The sequence below is a fragment of the Bufo bufo genome, chromosome 6 (assembly GCF_905171765.1).
Source record: "Bufo bufo chromosome 6, aBufBuf1.1, whole genome shotgun sequence".
Lineage (NCBI taxonomy): Eukaryota > Metazoa > Chordata > Amphibia > Anura > Bufonidae > Bufo > Bufo bufo.
Window position 1 is genome coordinate 358,446,248 of NC_053394.1, and position 20,122 is coordinate 358,466,369.

Consider the following 20,122-nt stretch of genomic DNA (forward strand, 5'->3'; position numbering starts at 1 on the left):
AGGGATGTGCGTCAAACCGGCTAGTCCCAGAGCTGCAACGAGATTTCGCCCATTATCGCACACCACCAGGCCGGGCTTGAGGCTCACCGGCAGCAACCACTCGTCGGTCTGTCGTTCTATACCCCGCCACAACTCCTGTGCGGTGTGGGGCCTGTCCCCCAAACATATGAGTTTCAGAATGGCCTGCTGACGTTTACCCCGTGCTGTGCTGAAGTTGGTGGTGAAGGTGTGTGGCTGACTGGATGAGCAGGTGGAAGAAGAGGAGGAGGAAGCTGAGTAGGAGGAGACAGGAGGCAAAGAATGTTGCCCTGCGATCCTTGGCGGCGGAAGGACGTGCGCCAAATAGCTCTCCGCCTGGGGCCCAGCCGCCACTACATTTACCCAGTGTGCAGTTAGGGAGATATAGCGTCCCTGGCCGTGCTTACTGGTCCACGTATCTGTGGTTAGGTGGACCTTGCCACAGATGGCGTTGCGCAGTGCACACTTGATTTTATCGGACACTTGTTTGTGCAGGGAAGGCACGGCTCTCTTGGAGAAGTAGTGGCGGCTGGGAACAACATACTGTGGGACAGCAAGTGACATGAGCTGTTTGAAGCTGTGTGTGTCCACCAGCCTAAATGACAGCATTTCATAGGCCAGTAGTTTAGAAATGCTGGCATTCAGGGCCAGGGATCGAGGGTGGCTAGGTGAGAATTTACGCTTTCTCTCAAATGTTTGTGAGATGGAGAGCTGAACGCTGCCGTGTGACATGGTTGAGATGCTTGGTGACGCAGGTGGTGGTGTTGGTGGTACATCCCATGTTTGCTGGGCGGCAGGTGCCAACGTTCCTCCAGAGGCGGAGGAAGAGGCCGAGGCGGCGGCAGCAGCAGAAGAGGTAGCAGGGGGAGCCTGAGTGACTTCCTTGTTTTTAAGGTGTTTACTCCACTGCAGTTCATGCTTTGCATGCAGGTGCCTGGTCATGCAGGTTGTGCTAAGGTTCAGAACGTTAATGCCTCGCTTCAGGCTCTGATGGCACAGCGTGCAAACCACTCGGGTCTTGTCGTCAGCACATTGTTTGAAGAAGTGCCATGCCAGGGAACTCCTTGAAGCTGCCTTTGGGGTGCTCGGTCCCAGATGGCGGCGGTCAGTAGCAGGCGGAGTCTCTTGGCGGCGGGTGTTCTGATTTTGCCCACTGCTCCCTCTTTTGCTACGCAGTTGGCTCGGTCTCACCACTGCCTCTTCCTCCGAACTGTGAAAGTCAGTGGCACGACCTTCATTCCATGTGGGGTCTAGGACCTCATCGTCCCCTGCATCGTCTTCCACCCAGTCTTGATCCCTGACCTCCTGTTCAGTCTGCACACTGCAGAAAGACGCAGCAGTTGGCACCTGTGTTTCGTCATCATCAGAGACGTGCTGAGGTGGTATTCCCATGTCCTCATCATCAGGAAAAATAAGTGGTTGTGCGTTAGTGCATTCTATCTCTTCCACCCCTGGGGAAGGGCTAGGTGGATGCCCTTGGGAAACCCTGGCAGCAGAGTCTTCAAACAGCATAAGAGACTGCTGCATAACTTGAGGCTCAGACAGTTTCCCTGATATGCATGGGGGTGATGTGACAGACCGATGGGCTTGGTTTTCATGCGCCATCTGTGCGCTTTCTGCAGAAGACTGGGTGGGAGATAATGTGAACGTGCTGGATCCACTGTCGGCCACCCAATTGACTAATGCCTGTACCTGCTCAGGCCTTACCATCCTTAGAAAGGCATTGGGCCCCACCAAATATCGCTGTAAATTCTGCTGGCTACTGGGACCTGAGGTAGTTGGTTCACTAGGACGTGTGGCTGTGGCAGAACGGCCACGTCCTCTCCCAGCACCAGAGGGTCCACTAACACCACCACGACCATGTCCGCGTCCGCGTCCCTTATTAGATGTTTTCCTCATTGTTCCCGTTCACCACAATTTTGAGAATGGCAAATTTGGGAATGCTTTTTCAACCCAGAACAAAAAGTCTGCTTTTACAGTCACTACAAATAACTTGACCAGCTAAAACTGTGCAGATTTGGTTGAATAGAGATGTGAGACCTGTTTTTTTTTTGCGCTGTGTGACAGTTATAGGTTTAATCACAGAATGACACTTCTATCAGCACGCTAGCGTGTGTCTTAGGTTTTTCTGAATGACACTATCAATACCTTCAATGTAAGATTTTCTTTTTGGGATAGATTTCAAGTAGGCCTCAAATACCGCAAACTAGTTATTTTCAGAATGGCAAATTTGGGAATGCTTTTTCAACCCAGAACAAAAAGTCTGCTTTTACAGTCACTACAAATAACTTGACCAGCTAAAACTGTGCAGATTTGGTTGAATAGAGATGTGAGACCTGTTTTTTTTTTTGCGCTGTGTGACAGTTATAGGTTTAATCACAGAATGACACTTCTATCAGCACGCTAGCGTGTGTCTTAGGTTTTTCTGAATGACACTATCAATACCTTCAATGTAAGATTTTCTTTTTGGGATAGATTTCAAGTAGGCCTCAAATACCGCAAACTAGTTATTTTCAGAATGGCAAATTTGGGAATGCTTTTTCAACCCAGAACAAAAAGTCTGCTTTTACGGTCACTACAAATAACTTGACCAGCTAAAACTGTGCAGATTTGGTTGAATAGAGATGTGAGACCTGTTTTTTTTTGCGCTGTGTGACAGTTATAGGTTTAATCACAGAATGACACTTCTATCAGCACGCTAGCGTGTGTCTTAGGTTTTTCTGAATGACACTATCAATACCTTCAATGTAAGATTTTCTTTTTGGGATAGATTTCAAGTAGGCCTCAAATACCACAAACTAGTTATTTTCAGAATGGCAAATTTGGGAATGCTTTTTCAACCCAGAACAAAAAGTCTGCTTTTACGGTCACTACAAATAACTTGACCAGCTAAAACTGTGCAGATTTGGTTGAATAGAAATGTCAGGTCTATTTTTTAGGCGCTGGGTGACAGGCTCAACTTGCCCCTGATGTAATATATGGCCAAAAAATAACCACACTGTTGATGGTTAAATGCACTTGGGTGACACAGGCTCAGCCTGCAGCTGATGTAGTATATGGCCAAAAAATAATCAGACTGTTGATGGTTAAATGCACTTGGGTGACACAGGCTCAGCCTGCAGCTGATGTAGTATATGGCCAAAAAATAACCAGACTGTTGATGGTTAAATGCACTTCGGTGACACAGGCTCAGCCTGCAGCTGATGTAGGATATAGCACAAAATAACCACACTATCGATGGTTAAATACACTTGGTGATAGCTCGTGCTGGCGCAGCACAAGTCACAAAATGGCCGCCGATCACCCCAGAAAAAAAGTGATCTAAAAACGCTCTGGGCAGCCTCAAAAAAGTGAGCAAGTCAATAATAGCACTTCAATGATCCACAGCTGCAGATCGATCACAGAATGAAGTCTTTTGGAGGAGTTAATCTGCCTAATCTCGCCCTAACGTCGCAGCTGCAACCTCTCCCTATACTGATCATAGCAGAGTGACGTGCGGCGCTACGTGACTCCAGCTTAAATAGAGGCTGGGTCACATGGTGCACTGGCCAATCACAGCCATGCCAATAGTAGGCATGGCTGTGATGGCCTCTTGGGCCAAGTAGTATGACGCTTGTTGATTGGCTGCTTTGCAGCCTTTCAAAAAGCGCCAAGAAAGCGGCGAACACCGAACCCGAACCCGGACTTTTACGAAAATGTTCGGGTTCGGGTCCGTGTCACGGACACCCCAAAATTCGGTACGAACCCGAACTATACAGTTCGGGTTCGCTCATCCCTATTCATATTTTCTTTGTGGTGTTGATAATGTAATTTACATAATTAAGGAACAGGTGAGGAGCATTACCAAGGAAATAAAGATTTCCTACAGTATGCATAGTGTGGGACATTGTGTGGCACTAGAGTGCAGTCCTAGATTAGATGGCCACTCTATCTCAAAAGTGTAGGAGGCACCAGAAGCAATTAACCCTAACCACAGGCAGCAAAGTCCAAAGCCATAAGCACATGTTACCGTTGCTGACTAGTGTACACACTATCCCTTTGTGGTCCTCAACCCTCTGCAAATATCTGTTCTCTCTCAGAGGTTGGTCCTCAGTACAGTTGCCATTTTATGATACTTTTTCTTAATAAGCAAATGAGGGTGAAATTAGGGCGTCACCCTTGCTCTCGTTGCACCCAAGTTCCAATCATTTCTGTGACAGCCTCTCCCTGGCTGCTTTGATTGACAGGACCAGGAAGCGGCAAATTAGTGAGTAAGGGTTGATCAGAGAAAGGAGGAGAGCTTGGGTGGAACAAGAGCAATGGTGAGGCCTTCATTTCCCCAAAGGCCTAATTTGCATATTAAAGGGGTTTTCCCGGGATTTTAATATTGATGACCTATCAGCCGATCAGCTGGTAAAAGAGAAGGCCGCGCTTCGTAATTATGCTGCTTACCGTTGCGCTGTTGATGGCAAGCCGATAAACAAACAAGGGAAGTCTTAGCTTCTATGGAGCGCAACCATTTCTTCAACCGATTGATTACAATATCAGAGGAAAGGATGTTTAGTGGAGAAAACTGAACTGAAAAGAGGCTCTAGGACCCCATTGGGCTCCTTTAGCCTATATACAAGGTGAGAGACGGTTGGGCAGGAGGCATACACGTTCTGTATGGTATGTTGCGGCACATTTGCCCACAGATGTTGCAGCTGGGCGTGTACATCCTGCACACTGGAAGGTTGCTGAAGCTGGTGTACCAACTAGTCCCATAAATGCTTTATGTCAAAAAAATCTGCTCCAGACAGGCCAAGGAAACTGCTGCAGTCTGACAGAGACATTCCTGGGAAACCTTTGCTAAGATTTATACTGCTGAAAAATGTCAGTCGGAAGCCCTCTGTCACAGAGAGAAGGGAAGAGGGCAGCCCTGGACTCCACCCGCACCTCTGTCCCTACATACTTGCACGACCCGTCCTATCTGACAGCGTACAACTTGGCGGCGGTCCCTAGCTTAAATACGTGCTGGGGCCTAAAAGCAAAGAAAAACCGTGAACAGAGTCAGGGAAGCAAAAGTCAAAAACCAAGAGGTCACCCAGTACACAGAGAAAAACCCAATAGCAAGGTCACAAGCAAAGCCGAGGTCGGAAGACAAGAGGTCACATCAAATACAAATGGAGGTAGTGAGGTCGAGGTCACAAACAAAGCCGAAGTCAAAACATGCAAGGTCTGAATATATAAAGAAGGCTGGTGAGGGTAACAAAACCAATCACAGGCAACCTGTGGCCAGCAGGCTGCTGTTTAAATAGCCCTGACTGGTGAGTCACATGACGTGGCCAGAGTCACGTGACTCACATTACACAGTCCAACACAGCCGAGCACCAATTCATCATTATCGGCGCTCAGCTCCTCTGCTGCTTGCAGTCTAGGGGAACGCCAGCTGTGCTGAGGAGGCGTGCGCGGCCGGGTACTCCCCGCCCCCTGGTCCCCATGGAGACAAGGACGCCGGTCGCATCCTTGTTCCTGCACACAGACGGGATGCCGGCGGTGCTGCACGAAGCAAGCGCGGCGCTGGCTCCCACGTTACAGTACCCCCCCTTCCACGAGGGGCCATAATTACTGGAGCGGGTTTTTCCGGGTGAGTTAGATGGAATCTTCTCACTAGCCTGACAGCATGCATCTTACTAGCCGGCTCCCAAGACCTCTCCTCAAGACCAAAGCCCTTCCAATGGACCAAATATTCCAGAGAGTTCCGGACCTTTTCAATAATCCTAGATATCTCGAATTCTGGTTGACCGGCCACCTCCACTGGTGGTGAAGATTCCCGTGAAGGGGATACAGGTGACACATACTTTTTAAGTAAAGACTTGTGAAAAGCATTATGGATACGAAAGGAGTCGGGTAATCTTAACTTAAAAGATACATTATTAATAATGCCCACAATGTCATAAGGCCAAATAAACCGTGGTGCAAACTTATTCGAGGGTACCTTCAAAGACAACTCAAAATCTACTCCTCGAGAGCGCTTTTTATCGGCGTTACTTTTTTGAATTTCCTGGGCTTTTCTCAGGTTTGACTGAACCTAGGCCCAGACTGTTCACAGTTCTCTAGGCATTACATCAGCCTCTGGAGTTTGCGAAGAGGACGGCGAAAACAAACTAATTTGCGGATGAATACCAAGATTACAGTAAATCGGAAACATACCAGTAGATGAATTCACCTGTTTGTTAATGGAGAATTCAGCCAGGGGAAGATGTTTCACCCATAGCTGTTGGTTGTCAGAGACATTGCACCTCAGATACTGCTCCAGAGACTGGTTCAAACGTTCAGTTTGACCGTTGGTTTACGGATGAAAGGCCGAAGAAAAGGACAAAGAGATGTTACATTTATGACAAAGGGACCCCCAAAACCTAGAAACAAATTGAACACCTCTATCCGAAACCACATTCTCAATTCCATGTAACCATATAACATGATAAACAAACAGAGTCTTGGCATTGGGCAGTTTTGACAGAGGGATGAAGTGCACCATTTTACTAAATCTGTCCACAACTACCCATATCACCAACTTACCCTCAGACACCGGTAGGTCGGTGATAAAGTCCATTGAGATATGGGACCAAGGACTACTAGGGATGGGCAGTGGTCGTAACTCCCCCACCGGACGAGACCTAGGAGTCTTGGACCTGGCACAAACCTCACATGAAGACTCATATGAGTGGACATCTCTACATATGAGTGGACATCTCTAGACAAAGTAGGCCAGCAATAAAATCTGGAGACGAGTTCTTGGTGGCATTAATACCTGGATGACCATAAACACAAAATTATGGCACTCACTCAATAATTGGAGATGTAAATGACACGGGACAAATAACTTATCTGTAGGAGATTGTACCGGGGCCAAGTGTTGCCCCGCAGTTATTTTGGTCGCCAGATCGGAGGAGACCGAAGCCACAATGACACCTGCCGGTAATATTAGTTCTGGTGGAGTATCGGGAGATTGAAAATCACAAAAACTGCGGGATAAGGCCTCATGCACACGACCGTTGTGTGCATCCGTGGCCGTTGTGCCGTTTTCCGTTTTTTTTCGCGGACCCATTGACTTTCAATGGGTCCATGGAAAAATCGGAAAATGCACCGTTTTGCAGCCGCATCCGTGATCCGTGTTTCCTGTCCGTCAAAAAAATAGGACCTGTCCTATTTTTTGGACGGACAACGGTTCACGGACCCATTCAAGTCAATGGGTCCGTGAAAGAACACGGATGCACACAAGATTGGCATCCGCATCCGTGATCCGTGGCCGTGGGTTACTTTCATACAGACGGATTCGAAGATCCGTCTGCATAAAAGCTTTTTCAGAGATGAGTTTTCACTTTGTGAAAACTCAAATCCGACAGTATATTCTAACACAGAGGCGTTCCCATAGTGATGGGGACGCTTCTAGTTAGAATATACTACGAACTGTGTACATGACTGCCCCCTGCTGCCTGGCAGCATCCGATCTCTTACAGGGGGCTGTGATCCGCACAATTAACCCCTCAGGTGCTGCACCTAAGGGGTTAATTGTGCATATCATAGCCCCCTATAAGAGATCAGGGGCTGCCAGGCAGGAGGGGGCATACCCCCCCCCCCCTCCCCAGTTTGAATATCATTGGTGGCCAGTGTGCGGACCCCCCCGCCCCCCCCCCTATTGTAATATCATTGGTGGCCAGTGTGCGCCCCCCCCCCGGCCCCCCCTCTATTGTATTAATATCATTGGTGGCCAGTGTGCGGCCTCCCCCCCCCCCGATCATTGGTGGCAGCGGAGATTCCGATCGGAGTCCCAATTTAATCGCTCTGGGGCTCCGATCGGTTACTTAGCAATATTACAATATTAGAAGCATCATACTTACCTGCTGGCTGCTCCGCTGTCTGTGTCCGGCCGGGAGCTCCTCCTACTGGTAAGTGACAGGTCTGTGCGGCGCATTGCTTAATGATCTGTCACTTACCAGTAGGAGGAGCTCCCGGCCGGACACAGACATCGCAGCAGCCAGCAGGTAAGTATGATGCTTCTAATATTGTAATATTGCTAAGTAACCATGGCAACCAGGCCTGCAGTAGCGTCCTGGTTGCCATGGTTACCGATCGGAGCCCCAGAGCGATTAAACTGGGACTCCGATCGGAATCTCCGCTGCCACCAATGATCGGGCGGGGGGGGGGAGAGGGGAGGCCGCACACTGGCCACCAATGAAATTACAATAGAGGGGGGGAGGGGGGCCGACGGAGGCCGCACACTGGCCACCAATGAAATTACAATAGAGGGGGGGAGGGGGGCCGACGGAGGCCGCACACTGGCCACCAATGATATTACAATAGAGGGGGGGCGGGGGGGCGCACACTGGCCACCAATGATATTACAATAGAGGGGGGGCCGGGGGGGGCTCACACTGGCCACCAATGATATTCAAACTGGGGAGGGAGGGGGGTCTGCCCCCTGCTGCCTGGCAGCCCCTGATCTCTTACAGGGGGCTATGATACGCACAATTAACCCATTCAGGTGCGGCACCTGAAGGATTAATTGTGCTGATCACAGCCCCCTGTAAAAGATCGGGTGCTGCCAGGCAGCAGGGGGCAGTCATGTACACAGTTCGTAGTATATTCTAACTAGAAGCGTCCCCATCACTATGGGAATGCCTCTGTGTTAGAATATACTGTCGGATCTGAGTTTCACGATGTAACTCAAATCCGATGGTATATTCTAACATAGAGGCGTTCCCATGGTGATGGGGACGCTTCAAGTTAAAATATACCATTGGATTGGAGAAAACTCCGATCCTATGGTATATTAACTCCTGACTTTACATTGAAAGTCAATGGGGGACGGATCCGTTTGAAATTGCACCATATTGTGTCAACGTCAAACGGATCCGTCCACATTGACTTGCATTGTAATTCAGGACGAATCCGTTTGGCTCCGCACGGCCGTGGATCCTCCAAAAATCAAGGAAGACCCACGGACGAAAAAACGGTCACGGATCACGGACCAACGGAACCCCGTTTTGCGGACCGTGAAAAAATACGGTCATGTGCATGAGGCCTAAGGCATCTGTTTTGATATTTTTACTTCCTGGCCTGAAAGTAATACAGAAATTAAAACGTGTAAAGAACAACACCCACCTAGTCTGTCTGGGATTCAAACGCTTAGCAGACTCAAAAAACATCAAATTCTTATGATCAGTAAGTACAGTCACCTGATGGTGAGCCCCCTTCAAAAAATGGCGCCATTCCTCAAAGGCCCATTTAATAGCAAGTAACTCTCGGTTCCCAATATCATAATTTACGAGAGAATTTACGAGAGAAGAACGCACAGGGCCTCAGATTAGTGAGAGTTGCTGGCCCCTGGGAGAGTACTGATCCTACCCCATCCTCAGAGGCATCGACCTCGACTATAAAAGGCCTCTCTTTGTCTGGTTGGACCAATATAGGGGCGTTAACAAAACACCTCTTGAGTGCTTCGAAAGCTTTAATGGCTTCTGGTGACCAATTCAGTAAATGTGCCCCCTTCCTAGTTACTGTAGGTCGGTGAGAGGCTTAGCAATAACAGAATTTTTTTAAATAAATTTTTTGATAATAATTAGAGAAACCTAAAAAACATTGTAACGCTTTAAGGGAGGAGGGTCTCACCCATTCTAGAATAGCCTGCACCTTTCCCGGATCCATCTTAAAGGATTGGGGTGTGAGAATGTATCCCAAGAATAAAATTTCTTGTACCCCAAAGATAAACTTTTCCTGTTTAGCGAATAATTGATTCTCACTAAGAACTTTCAGTACCTGCGGCTACATGCACAAGTCTGTTAAAAACGGCCACACTGTCAGTTTTTCATGACCATGTTGCATCAGTGTGTACAATCATTTTCTGTCCGTGTGTCCGTTTTTAATGTCCGTTTTGCATCTGTTTTGCATCAGTTTTTCATGTCCGTTAAAAACGGACATGAAAAATGTAGGAATTTGATTGGCAGTTATTTCTAGACCCACCCTTCTGAGAACACCCACAGGATAGTAGGCCCCCAGCTAAAATAATGTCCCCCATCCATAGTGTAAGAATTTATTTATTTTTTGCTGCCCCCAGCTTTAATAATGCCCCCGATTTTGGCCCCAGCTAAAATAATGTCTCCCACTGTGTAAATAATTTTTGTATAGTGCCCCCAGCTTTAATAATGCCCCCATGTAGGCCCCCAGCTAAAATAATGTCCCCCATAGTGTAGGATTTTTGTTTTACTGTCCCCAGCTTTAATAAATGTCCCCCATAGTGTAGGAATTTTTATTTTATTTTTTGCTGCCCCCAGCTTTGTTTGTTTTAAAATTATTTTTATTGTTTTCCAACAAGAAGTAAAAAACATAAAGGTCAACAGTGTTTCAACCTTTTGGAAGTATACACATAACCTGAGCATACATTATATACTGTGGCAATGTGAACATTGAGGTGGTGTTTCCCCAGGTTCCAGTCCGGGACTTAGGGCATGCTCATGTCCAGGAATCCTATTTAATCCTGCTACTGGATCCTGGGTGTGGCTCACTCTGGAGTGTTTGCAGACAGAGGCCTGGTGAGGCTCTGTCAGTGTGGTCTCAGCTAGGCAAGGCTGAGGGGACACGAGGCTAGGCAATAGCCTGGACTTTGGGGGACTTGCACACAGAAGGCTGGAGTGCCTCTGTGTGGTCTGAGCCGGGAGGGCTGAGAGACCACTATCCCCCAAGAGACACTGGTGTGGGAGCAGCCTGGAGGCTGCTGGAGGTTGAGCTGGGAAAGCCGCATCTCATCACGGGTGTGAACTGTGGTACGCTTTAGGTGAGTCAGGGAAACCTGTGTGTTTAGATAGGGCCCAGACGGGCAAGGTATTTTATTTTGGCTTTGTGTGTTTTTTCTTTATGCCGTGTGCCACAATAAAGCACAGTTTGGCCCTAAATCCTGGTATCTGTGAAGAAGTGTATGATTGCAACCACCGGAAAAGAGCTAATCCCCCACAATTGGTGTCGGATGCGGGCAACATGTCCGTGCTGAAAAGTAAAAAAAAACGTGGTTGCTAGGGGCAACAACATCACTGAAAAGAGCAGGTGCTGCTGAATGTTGCCAAGGAATTGCTGTGTTGCTGTGCAGTGATTTAAAGGGCCGGAAGCCTGCTAGTTTGCAGGAGCAGAGACTGCTGTTGTTAATCTGGACATTTTTTTCTTCTGTGGTGCAAACAGTGCAGGACTTAAAGGGCCAGTAGCCGAGTAAAAGAGACTGACTTGTGGCATTTTTTGGTCAAAATGGCTGCAGCTTGGTATCATCCATGGGAGAAGGACTGCGACCTAGTGATTGGGGGAATCCCGCTGGGGGTCACTCTAGATGCCCGCCAGCAGGTGTCTCGCGTCAGGCCTGAAGTGCTGGACTTTCTGGAGAGAGGGCCAGAGACAGATGTCACCGTGTCTCTGACCTTTATAACAGACTATGGCCCTGTGCAGTGGGAGCTCTTAAAATGTGAGACCCTGGAAGTGGAGTTTGTGCTTGGCAAAGATTTCCCATTATTTTGGCAGCTGTGGAGCGGAGAAAATGCTACAAATTGTGTACCTGGAGAATCCGATGAACAGCAGATATGTGTCGTTGCCGAGGGCAACCATCGGGAAGACAAAGAGGTGGAGAGCGGCGCGGTTCTCAGGAGTGCATATCTTCCCTGCGACTGTGTCCGGAGTCCTAGAGAGGGAGTGCGGAGGTGCAGTAAAGCTGTTGCTAGGAGCAACCACAACCTTGATGAGTCCGCGGGGGAGAATGTCACTGCTTTACCGGAATGGTTGATTACAAAGGGTAAGACTGTTCCTGTTATTAACTATGTGGCAGACCCAGTGACAGTGAGCCGGCGGCAGGGGATACCTGCTGGGCCGGTAGGTAATAAGTCACACAGAGGAAAAACTGTGTCTGGACAGGCGGATCAGCCTGCTGTGATCGCTCCCTCGCAGAAATCTACAGAGGAGAAGGTTTCTGTGCTACCTCAGTTGCCCATGACCAAAGCTAGTTTTGGGATGACAAGGATCCGGGATCCCATGCTAGCCCGGGTAAGATGTAGCACAATATTGAAACCTGAGACTGGTAAAATAATAAAGGTGCTGGACAGTCGTGCGGATAAGGACTATCCGCTGATTTTCACTGAGCGAGAGACTCCAATGAGAACAGAGACTGATGAACTTGATGTTACAGATAAGCTTATGCATGAGGGAGTGTTGGGGTGTAATTTTCCCTTATGCTGGGAGTTGTGGAGTAATGGAGACACTTCTGCAGAGAGTGCAAAACCTCCTGCAGAACTTGTACCTGTCCCTTTAAATGATAATGTGAAGGAGCTGCACATTGAGAACAAGGGTGCAGATAAGGTGCAAAGTGATGGTGCCATGTTTGACGAAATGCATGATGGAAATGTGATGTCATGTGAAATATGTGATCATAATGACATGCCTTTTCCTTTGCAGGCTGTGATTGGGGAAAAAGCTAACCCTGTTGGTAAACATGTGTCGGATATAAAAGTTTTGATAAATGTTGAAGAAACACCGCTAGGAGACCCCGTTGTAGACAATGTGGCGGGGCTAGAGGGTGTACCACACGTACCAGAGGTGGATGTGCAGTCTCCACAGGTTTCTATGACTAATAAAATGTCCCAGGTGAGGATTGACTCATGGGTGCCCCTAGAGGTCAGGGTTAATAATGACACGAACAGTATAAGTGGCGTATGTGCCGTGACAGTTAGCAACTCCGAGAGTGAGGCTACCATGTCAATACCCAGCAAAACTAAAGTGGTTACTAGTAGCGAGTCTAGCGACCAGATGACAGTTATATCTGACGAGACGAGAGTTCAGTCGGGTGACAGCCTAGAGTCTGAAGCTCATATCCTGACAGTTGTAGATGACCTGACAGGACAGTACAGCTACAAACTTGAAGATGTTTTCGCTCGCTCTGCACAGTCTCTAGATACACTAGAGATGGGGCTAGCGGTTCTCGCAGAGCAACTGCAGGAATCTCCAGAGGAGTCACAGAAAGAGGTGAATGAACTGAAGGAACTAGAGTCACTAATAGAAGCGGAAATTCTCCAACTTCAAGAGGAACTTGCAGCTTCTGAGCTATCCAGACTTCATGCAGAGCAGGAAAGAGATGAGCTGGCTGATGAGGTTCTAAACAGCGCCTCAGAAAAATCTGCTCTCTTGGAGGAGAAAAGACATTTGGAAGCCAGGATGGCTCAACTTGATCAAGAGTTATGTGATCGCATGGTGAACCTGGACCACCAGAGACAAACTGTATCTAGATTGGAGAAGAAACAAAAGAAGTTTGACCAGCTCTTGGTTGAAGAGAAATGCATATCGGCTCGATATGCCGAAGAATGTGACCGAGCGGAAGCTGATGCTTGGGAGAAAGAGTCCAAGGCCCTCTCCTTGGCTAGAGCCCTTGAAAAAGTGCTTGAGGAGCAAAATGAATTAGAGAGGCTGAACAAGCAACTCAGAGCAGAGATGGAAGCTCTCATGAGCTCAAAAGATGCCATCCATGAGGTGGAGAAGCCTAAGAGTGCTCCTGCACAGCAGGTGGAAGAAGGTGAGAAACCGGAAGAGGAAGATCCTCTGGAAGGTGCCAAGAAGTCAAAGCCTGGTAAGAGTGGGTCTGGAGATGGTGGTGCCAGGGTACTGGCCAAGGCAGAGAAGGTGGAAAAGGTATCGGCTGAACAAGTTGATGGGGCTGATGTCGATGCAGAGGCCAAGAGTCTCATGACAGTGTGTAACCAGGACCAGGTCGCAAAAGACGTCCCCTCCGCCTACAAGGCCTTTCAAGTAGCCAGCTGCCTGCTGGGGAAGAAATATGAGGAGATGGATGACCAGTATGCAGATCTGGGCTATTACGATGGGCTGTCTCTCCTGACTCCTCCCCAAAAGGAGACCGGTGTCCTGGGTGAGCCTCTGGAGAAAACGCCAGCAGACAAGAAGTATGCTGAAGACCCCAGTGCCTCCAACCTTGATGCGAAAGGGAAGGAGGAATTAAGAAAGCAAGGATATGATGCCATGTCCCTGAATGGTGAGAAGGCTAATAAAGTAAAGGCCAAAGAGACAGAGGCCAAGGAAGCTAAGGCCGAGCTCTTGAAGTGGGAGAAATCCTTGGATGTTCCAGAGGTCAAGGGTAAAGCCGAAGTGGGGAGAGGCAGTGAAGAGGCAGAAGACCCTGAAACTGAGGCACCATCTGAGAAAACCACTGCTGGAAAAGAAGCGAGCGGGGGCAAGCCAGCTTTGCTGACGGAGCTTCGCAAAGACAAGAAGAAAAGGCCTAAGCGTCTGCAAGAGCCAGAGAAATCAAACGGAGAGTCTGTCGTTTGCATAAAAATATATTCTGAAGTGAGTTCCAGAAGCCGAGATCTGCTGTTAAAATAAAGACACAAAAAGAGGCGAATCATAAGAAGCGTGCTCGGCTGAAGCAGCTGTGTGAGTCAAAGAGAGAGAGAAAGATAAAAAAAATAGAGAGGGCCTGCCTGTCACATGGACATAGGAACATTGTAGACAATGTCTCTTGGGAAAGATGTCAGTGTGGGTAACAAACCAAGCATTGATGGCATGGGTCTGGCAAAATAAAGGGAAGCCTCTGACGCTGACCACATCTTCCAGGGGGAAGGTTGAGCCAGGCGATGGCAAGAAAATGTGGATGCCCTGTCATGAGCATCCAGTTGATACATGTGTTCACCCCCACAGGTTTGAACAGAGGGGGGGGATATGTGGCAATGTGAACATTGAGGTGGTGTTTCCCCAGGTTCCAGTCCGGGACTTAGGGCATGCTCATGTCCAGGAATCCTATTTAATCCTGCTACTGGATCCTGGGTGTGGCTCACTCTGGAGTGTTTGCAGACAGAGGCCTGGTGAGGCTCTGTCAGTGTGGTCTCAGCTAGGCAAGGCTGAGGGGACACGAGGCTAGGCAATAGCCTGGACTTTGGGGGACTTGCACACAGAAGGCTGGAGTGCCTCTGTGTGGTCTGAGCCGGGAGGGCTGAGAGACCACTATCCCCCAAGAGACACTGGTGTGGGAGCAGCCTGGAGGCTGCTGGAGGTTGAGCTGGGAAAGCCGCATCTCATCACGGGTGTGAACTGTGGTACGCTTTAGGTGAGTCAGGGAAACCTGTGTGTTTAGATAGGGCCCAGACGGGCAAGGTATTTTATTTTGGCTTTGTGTGTTTTTTCTTTATGCCGTGTGCCACAATAAAGCAGTTTGGCCCTAAATCCTGGTATCTGTGAAGAAGTGTGTGATTGCAACCACCGGAAAAGAGCTAATCCCCCACAATACGCACAGTTGTAAATACAAAATATTAACGTGTTCATTATCATCCGAATGATACCTTCAAAGAAAACGCCTCTGCCCATCTTAATATAATAGATATAAGTACTTCCATTAGAGATCCAAATGGACTAACCCAAAACACAATAATACAAAAAGAAACATAGACGGGGGGGGAAGAAAGAAGGGAAGGGAAAAAGCAAGAGGGAAAAAAGTGACTTGGGGGGGAGGTGGGAAGGGAAGAGTAGCTTTGTAAAGAACAAAATTCCATCGAGGCAGGCGCAAAGTGTAATGTCTCACACTATCTCCAACCAGGAGCAACTAATATGAGTGCTCACAACCGAAGAAGACCCATTCAGAGGGAGGCGGCTCACTTTCGCAAAATGTTCCTCTTACTGTAAGAACTCATACCCCGGAAAAATTCCAAAATGTTTTCCATGAGTTCCAAATATTTTCAAACTGCATAGGGGTGCGAGCATCCCAGTGTGCTATTTGTTCGAGACGATAGAGCTGATCGCATTTGAGGATCCAATTTTGAATAGTTGGTGGGTTTGGTTGTTTACATGCTATTGCCAACATAAGTCTAGCTACTGCTAACAAAGTGTTGCATAGCGAACGTTTATATTTGGGGCATCTGATTTCTCCTAAAACACCTAAGAGGCAAACTTTCGGGGAAATGGGTAACTTCAAGCTACATATGTTAGATATAAGTTTACAAATCTCCTGCCAATAAGAGGTTATCTTGGTACACTCCCACCAGATATGGGTATGCGTACCTATTTCTAGGTTGCATCTCCAGCACATAGGGCTACACTCAGGAAACATGCGATGAAGTCGTTGAGGCGTGTAATACCATCTTGTTAAAACTTTATAGCTGTTCTCTTGCAGCTTGACGCACCTGGACACCTTAAGAAACACTCTGAGCGCTTGTTTTACTTCTAAGGGGGATAATTGAATGTTCAGTTCTGCTGCCCATTGCTGAATAAATATAGGAGTCTCTGATCCCTGGTTGGAAAGTAGGATTTCATATAGTTGGGAAATTTTACCCTTTGGTTCCTTTATTTGTAAGGCTAACTTTTCAAATGGGGTGTGAGCTGTTCCAATCGGAAAATTAGTTAAGTGTTTTTTCATTTGTTGGAGTAAATAGGCCAGATGAAAAGTGGAAAGGTTAGACAACGCCGGGTGAGAGCGCAAATCTTCGTACGGAGGAATGTCATCTTCTTTACATGAGCTCAAAATAGTCGTTGTAAGAGATTTCGTTCTAACCGGTAGAGTGTCTAGAAACTGTATAGGCGCTTGAAATAATATATCTCTCACTTGCATTAATGCAGGATAATTTGGGGCTAATGATGCAAACCCCCCAGCTTTAATAATGCCACCATGTAGGCCCCCTGGTAAAATAATAATGTCCCCCATTGTGTATGATTTTATTTTTTACCTCCACAGCTTTAATAATGCCCTCAATGTAAGCCCCTATCTTAAATAATGTCCCCCATAGTATAGAAATTATTTTTCTAATGTCCCCAGCTTTAATAATGCCCCCAATGTAGGGCCCCATCCAAAATAATTGCAGCAGTCTCTTCTCTCTTCACTGAACAGGACCTGCCGAAAGACCTGCGATGTGCGCGATAACGTCACTGAGCGCTCCCACGGGGTTACGTCACCACGCATATCGAAGGTCCTTCGGCAGGTCCTGCTCAATGAAGAGAGAAGAGACTGCCGCAGCGCGAGCAAGAGGATGAGGTGAGTTAAAAACGGTCCCATTGATTTCAATGGGGTCTGTCTGGCCGTGGAAACGACCAAAAATAGGACATGTCCTATTTTTGGACGAAAGCTATTCACTGGCCATTAAAAGAACGGCCATGTGAATAGCCCGATAGACAAGAAGCAAGCGCAGCCAACATATGTGGCTTAAGAAGGTCGTGCATATATCGCTGAGCTGTTAGTGTCCCTTGCATCACTAATAGGGGTGACCAACTGTTAGACTCCCCAGATTATCACACCAACAGTCGAGACAATGTTTAAGTCCACAGAAAAGGCAGGATTGAATCACTCACCATGAGGCCTCCATATGGGTAGACAGAGGCATGTAATGAAAGTCCCACCTGTGTCTGGATGGTGGCCAACAAAACTGTGGGAGCTGCTCATGCTCGTAGGAGGATCAAACGATCCTCTCTACTGGTAGTCTGTCTGCACCAACCAGAGCCTGTTCACTTTGTGAGCCCTTGTATAACCATTGCTCCCAACATCTCTCAACAGCTAGTTATGAACAGCCCAGATGACAGCCAACTTGTCAAAATGACCACCCTGCTTCTCTCAGTCCAATAGTGTGTCCCCTCTCAAAGTCTGTCACATAGGCAAAATGTCAAAAAGTACATCATGTCTAGTAGTCAACAATATCTCACCAAGAGGTACACTACCCAAAAGTATCCTCTGAAAGTCTTTTTTATAGGGCAGTGGGGGAAGCATTTTTACACCCTCTTGTGGGAAGACCCAATGTCTAATCAGGCCACACCTGTAATCATTTACATATCTGCCTGAGTTTTGCAGCAATCTGACATTTCTGTCTGGGTGCGTAATGTTTTTTTTGTCAGTGAGTGACTATATATCTTGACAGGTACCATTGTCACAAAATCACCAATGTTCCCTCTATGAGGTGTGCTAATTCCTGAGCGTCCATCTTGGGAAATTCTAAAAAATTGTTAACTTGCTCCCAAAATCATGCAATAAGCATTAGCCTTGAGTATCTGTGTATTGCATATGTAGACCTAGAGAAAACTTCTATTTTAGTTTTAGTATGGATTATTTATATGCTTTAATATATTTTCTTTACAGTTGGAATCATTCTCTTTGGAGTTGGCACACTTGTCATGGCAGTTTTTAAAATCGTATTTGCAATCGAGCACATAGGCTGCAGAGAGCCTCTAACAGTTATCCAGCCGATCATTCTGGTCCTTTTTGTCATTGTACAGGTGAGACCCAAGATACCTGCCCTTCTGTTTCTGCTTTGTAGAATTTATTATACAATCTCCTAATATAATAATCAAACAGGCTTCAGACTGGAAGTTCACTTCAAAATGCACATGAATAGGGAAGGCTATGCCAAATTAACCCAGCATTATCTACCTTGGAATTTTCTGCATGGACAGATGATTTTGGGGTCATCCCACTAGAGAAAAAAACTGTAATCAAGGGCGTAACTACCATAGCGGCAGACCATGTGACTGCCATGGGGCCCAGGGCAAGAGGGGGCCCAGTCTTAGTTGGGATCATCCCCTCTTAGGCTCCATTCACACTTCCGTGGTGTGTTGCGGACCCGCAAATTGCGGATCCGCAACACACCCGCCCGTCATCCCTATAGAAATGCCTATTCTTGTCCGCAAGCTGCGGACAAGAATAGGACATGTTCTATCTTCTGCGGAGCTGCAGAGCTGAAGATCGGGGCCGCGCTCCGCAGAATGCAGATGCTGACAGCACACTGTGTGCTGTGTAATGAAGTCAGGCGGCACAGCGTACTGGTTAAGGGGTGCTCGGTTTGTGTGGAGGTAATCCCAAAATCAGAAAAAATGAAAGAAAACCGGCACTCCCAAAAATCTTTGCTGGTGATAGATTTATTGGTCACTCATAATATGAGTGACCAATAAATCTATCACCAGCAAAGATTTTTGGGAGTGCCGTTTTTTTTTCATTCTTCAGATTTTGGGATTACCTCCACACTGTGTGCTGTCCGCATCCATTCTGTCCCCAACGGATGCGGACCCATTTGCGGACGTGTGAATGGAGCCTTATACTGGGGATGAAAACTTGGTCAGGACTCTACCCTCTAAAGCAGGGCTCAGCAACCTCCGCCACTCCAGGTGTTGTGAAACCTACATCTCCCATCATGCACACTTGCTTGGTTTTTCTCTAAACTCCCACAGAAGGAAGGAGCATGCTGGGAGTTGTAGTTTCACAACGGCTGGAGTGCCGAAGGTTGCTGATCCCTGCTCTAAAGGAACAATTTTTAGCAAATGAGGCAGTGGAAAAATGGCCAAAGTGTCATTGCAAAGGGTTTAGGCAGACACCCTTCTGTCCTGTGTGGGGGGCCTGGTTTGATCCTTGCTATGGGGCCCTTACTTTTCTAAATAGTATATTTGGTGATTCCATGACTTTTCTGTCATGAGTTTGTGAATTATATATGAATTATTATGGGTTTTCTTAAGTATATTTATTTTATAATGTACCTTTATTTTTCTTTTAGACATGTTTTCTCTGGATATCCTGCAAACATTGTGTCCAGATACATATAAATGCTACCAGGTAAAATCATCAATCAGACTAAATGAATGAATAAACAAAAATAATAAATCCCTCGTTGATCATAAGTTTAGTAATCCTGAGTTGCAGAAAACAAACCCTTGAGGTTTTAATTGAAAAATGAGGTTGTTATAAACAGGCATCTCCCTAATGCTTAATATTCACCTATTTAATAACTTTTTTGGGCCTTGCATCTTAATATGGGATTAGTTCTCTTTTTACTTTGGCTGGTTTTTATTAGGTTGGAGTTGCTGATTGTTCCCGATAATTAACCCATATTATTGTGACGCTGATCCACCAAAAGCCCATTTTGTGTCTGATTCACATCGTTCATCAGAATGAAAGATACTTGATTATCGGCAGTACATGTTCCCGGGTAATCAGGGTTGTGCTGTTGATCATCTTTAGAAATGAATAGGGGGCAGGAATGATTGTGAAAACTTTTTGACTGGCTTTCGTTCTGACCAGACATAAGGCAGACTAATAGGGCCATGACAGAGCAAGTAGAAGACTTACTGTATATATATAGATTAT

The 20,122-nt window shown here is 47.0% G+C and overlaps 1 protein-coding gene across 1 annotated transcript in view; it reads left to right on the forward strand.

Annotated features, from left to right (window-relative positions):
• Positions 1 to 20,122, forward strand: part of LOC121005131 (proton channel OTOP2-like) — a 91,531-nt gene that overhangs the window by 28,887 nt on the left and 42,522 nt on the right. Inside the window, exons 2-3 of the mRNA XM_040437698.1 lie at positions 18,128 to 18,264; positions 19,533 to 19,591. Coding sequence (XP_040293632.1) covers positions 18,128 to 18,264; positions 19,533 to 19,591 — 196 coding nt within the window. The remainder of the gene's footprint in view (positions 1 to 18,127; positions 18,265 to 19,532; positions 19,592 to 20,122) is intronic.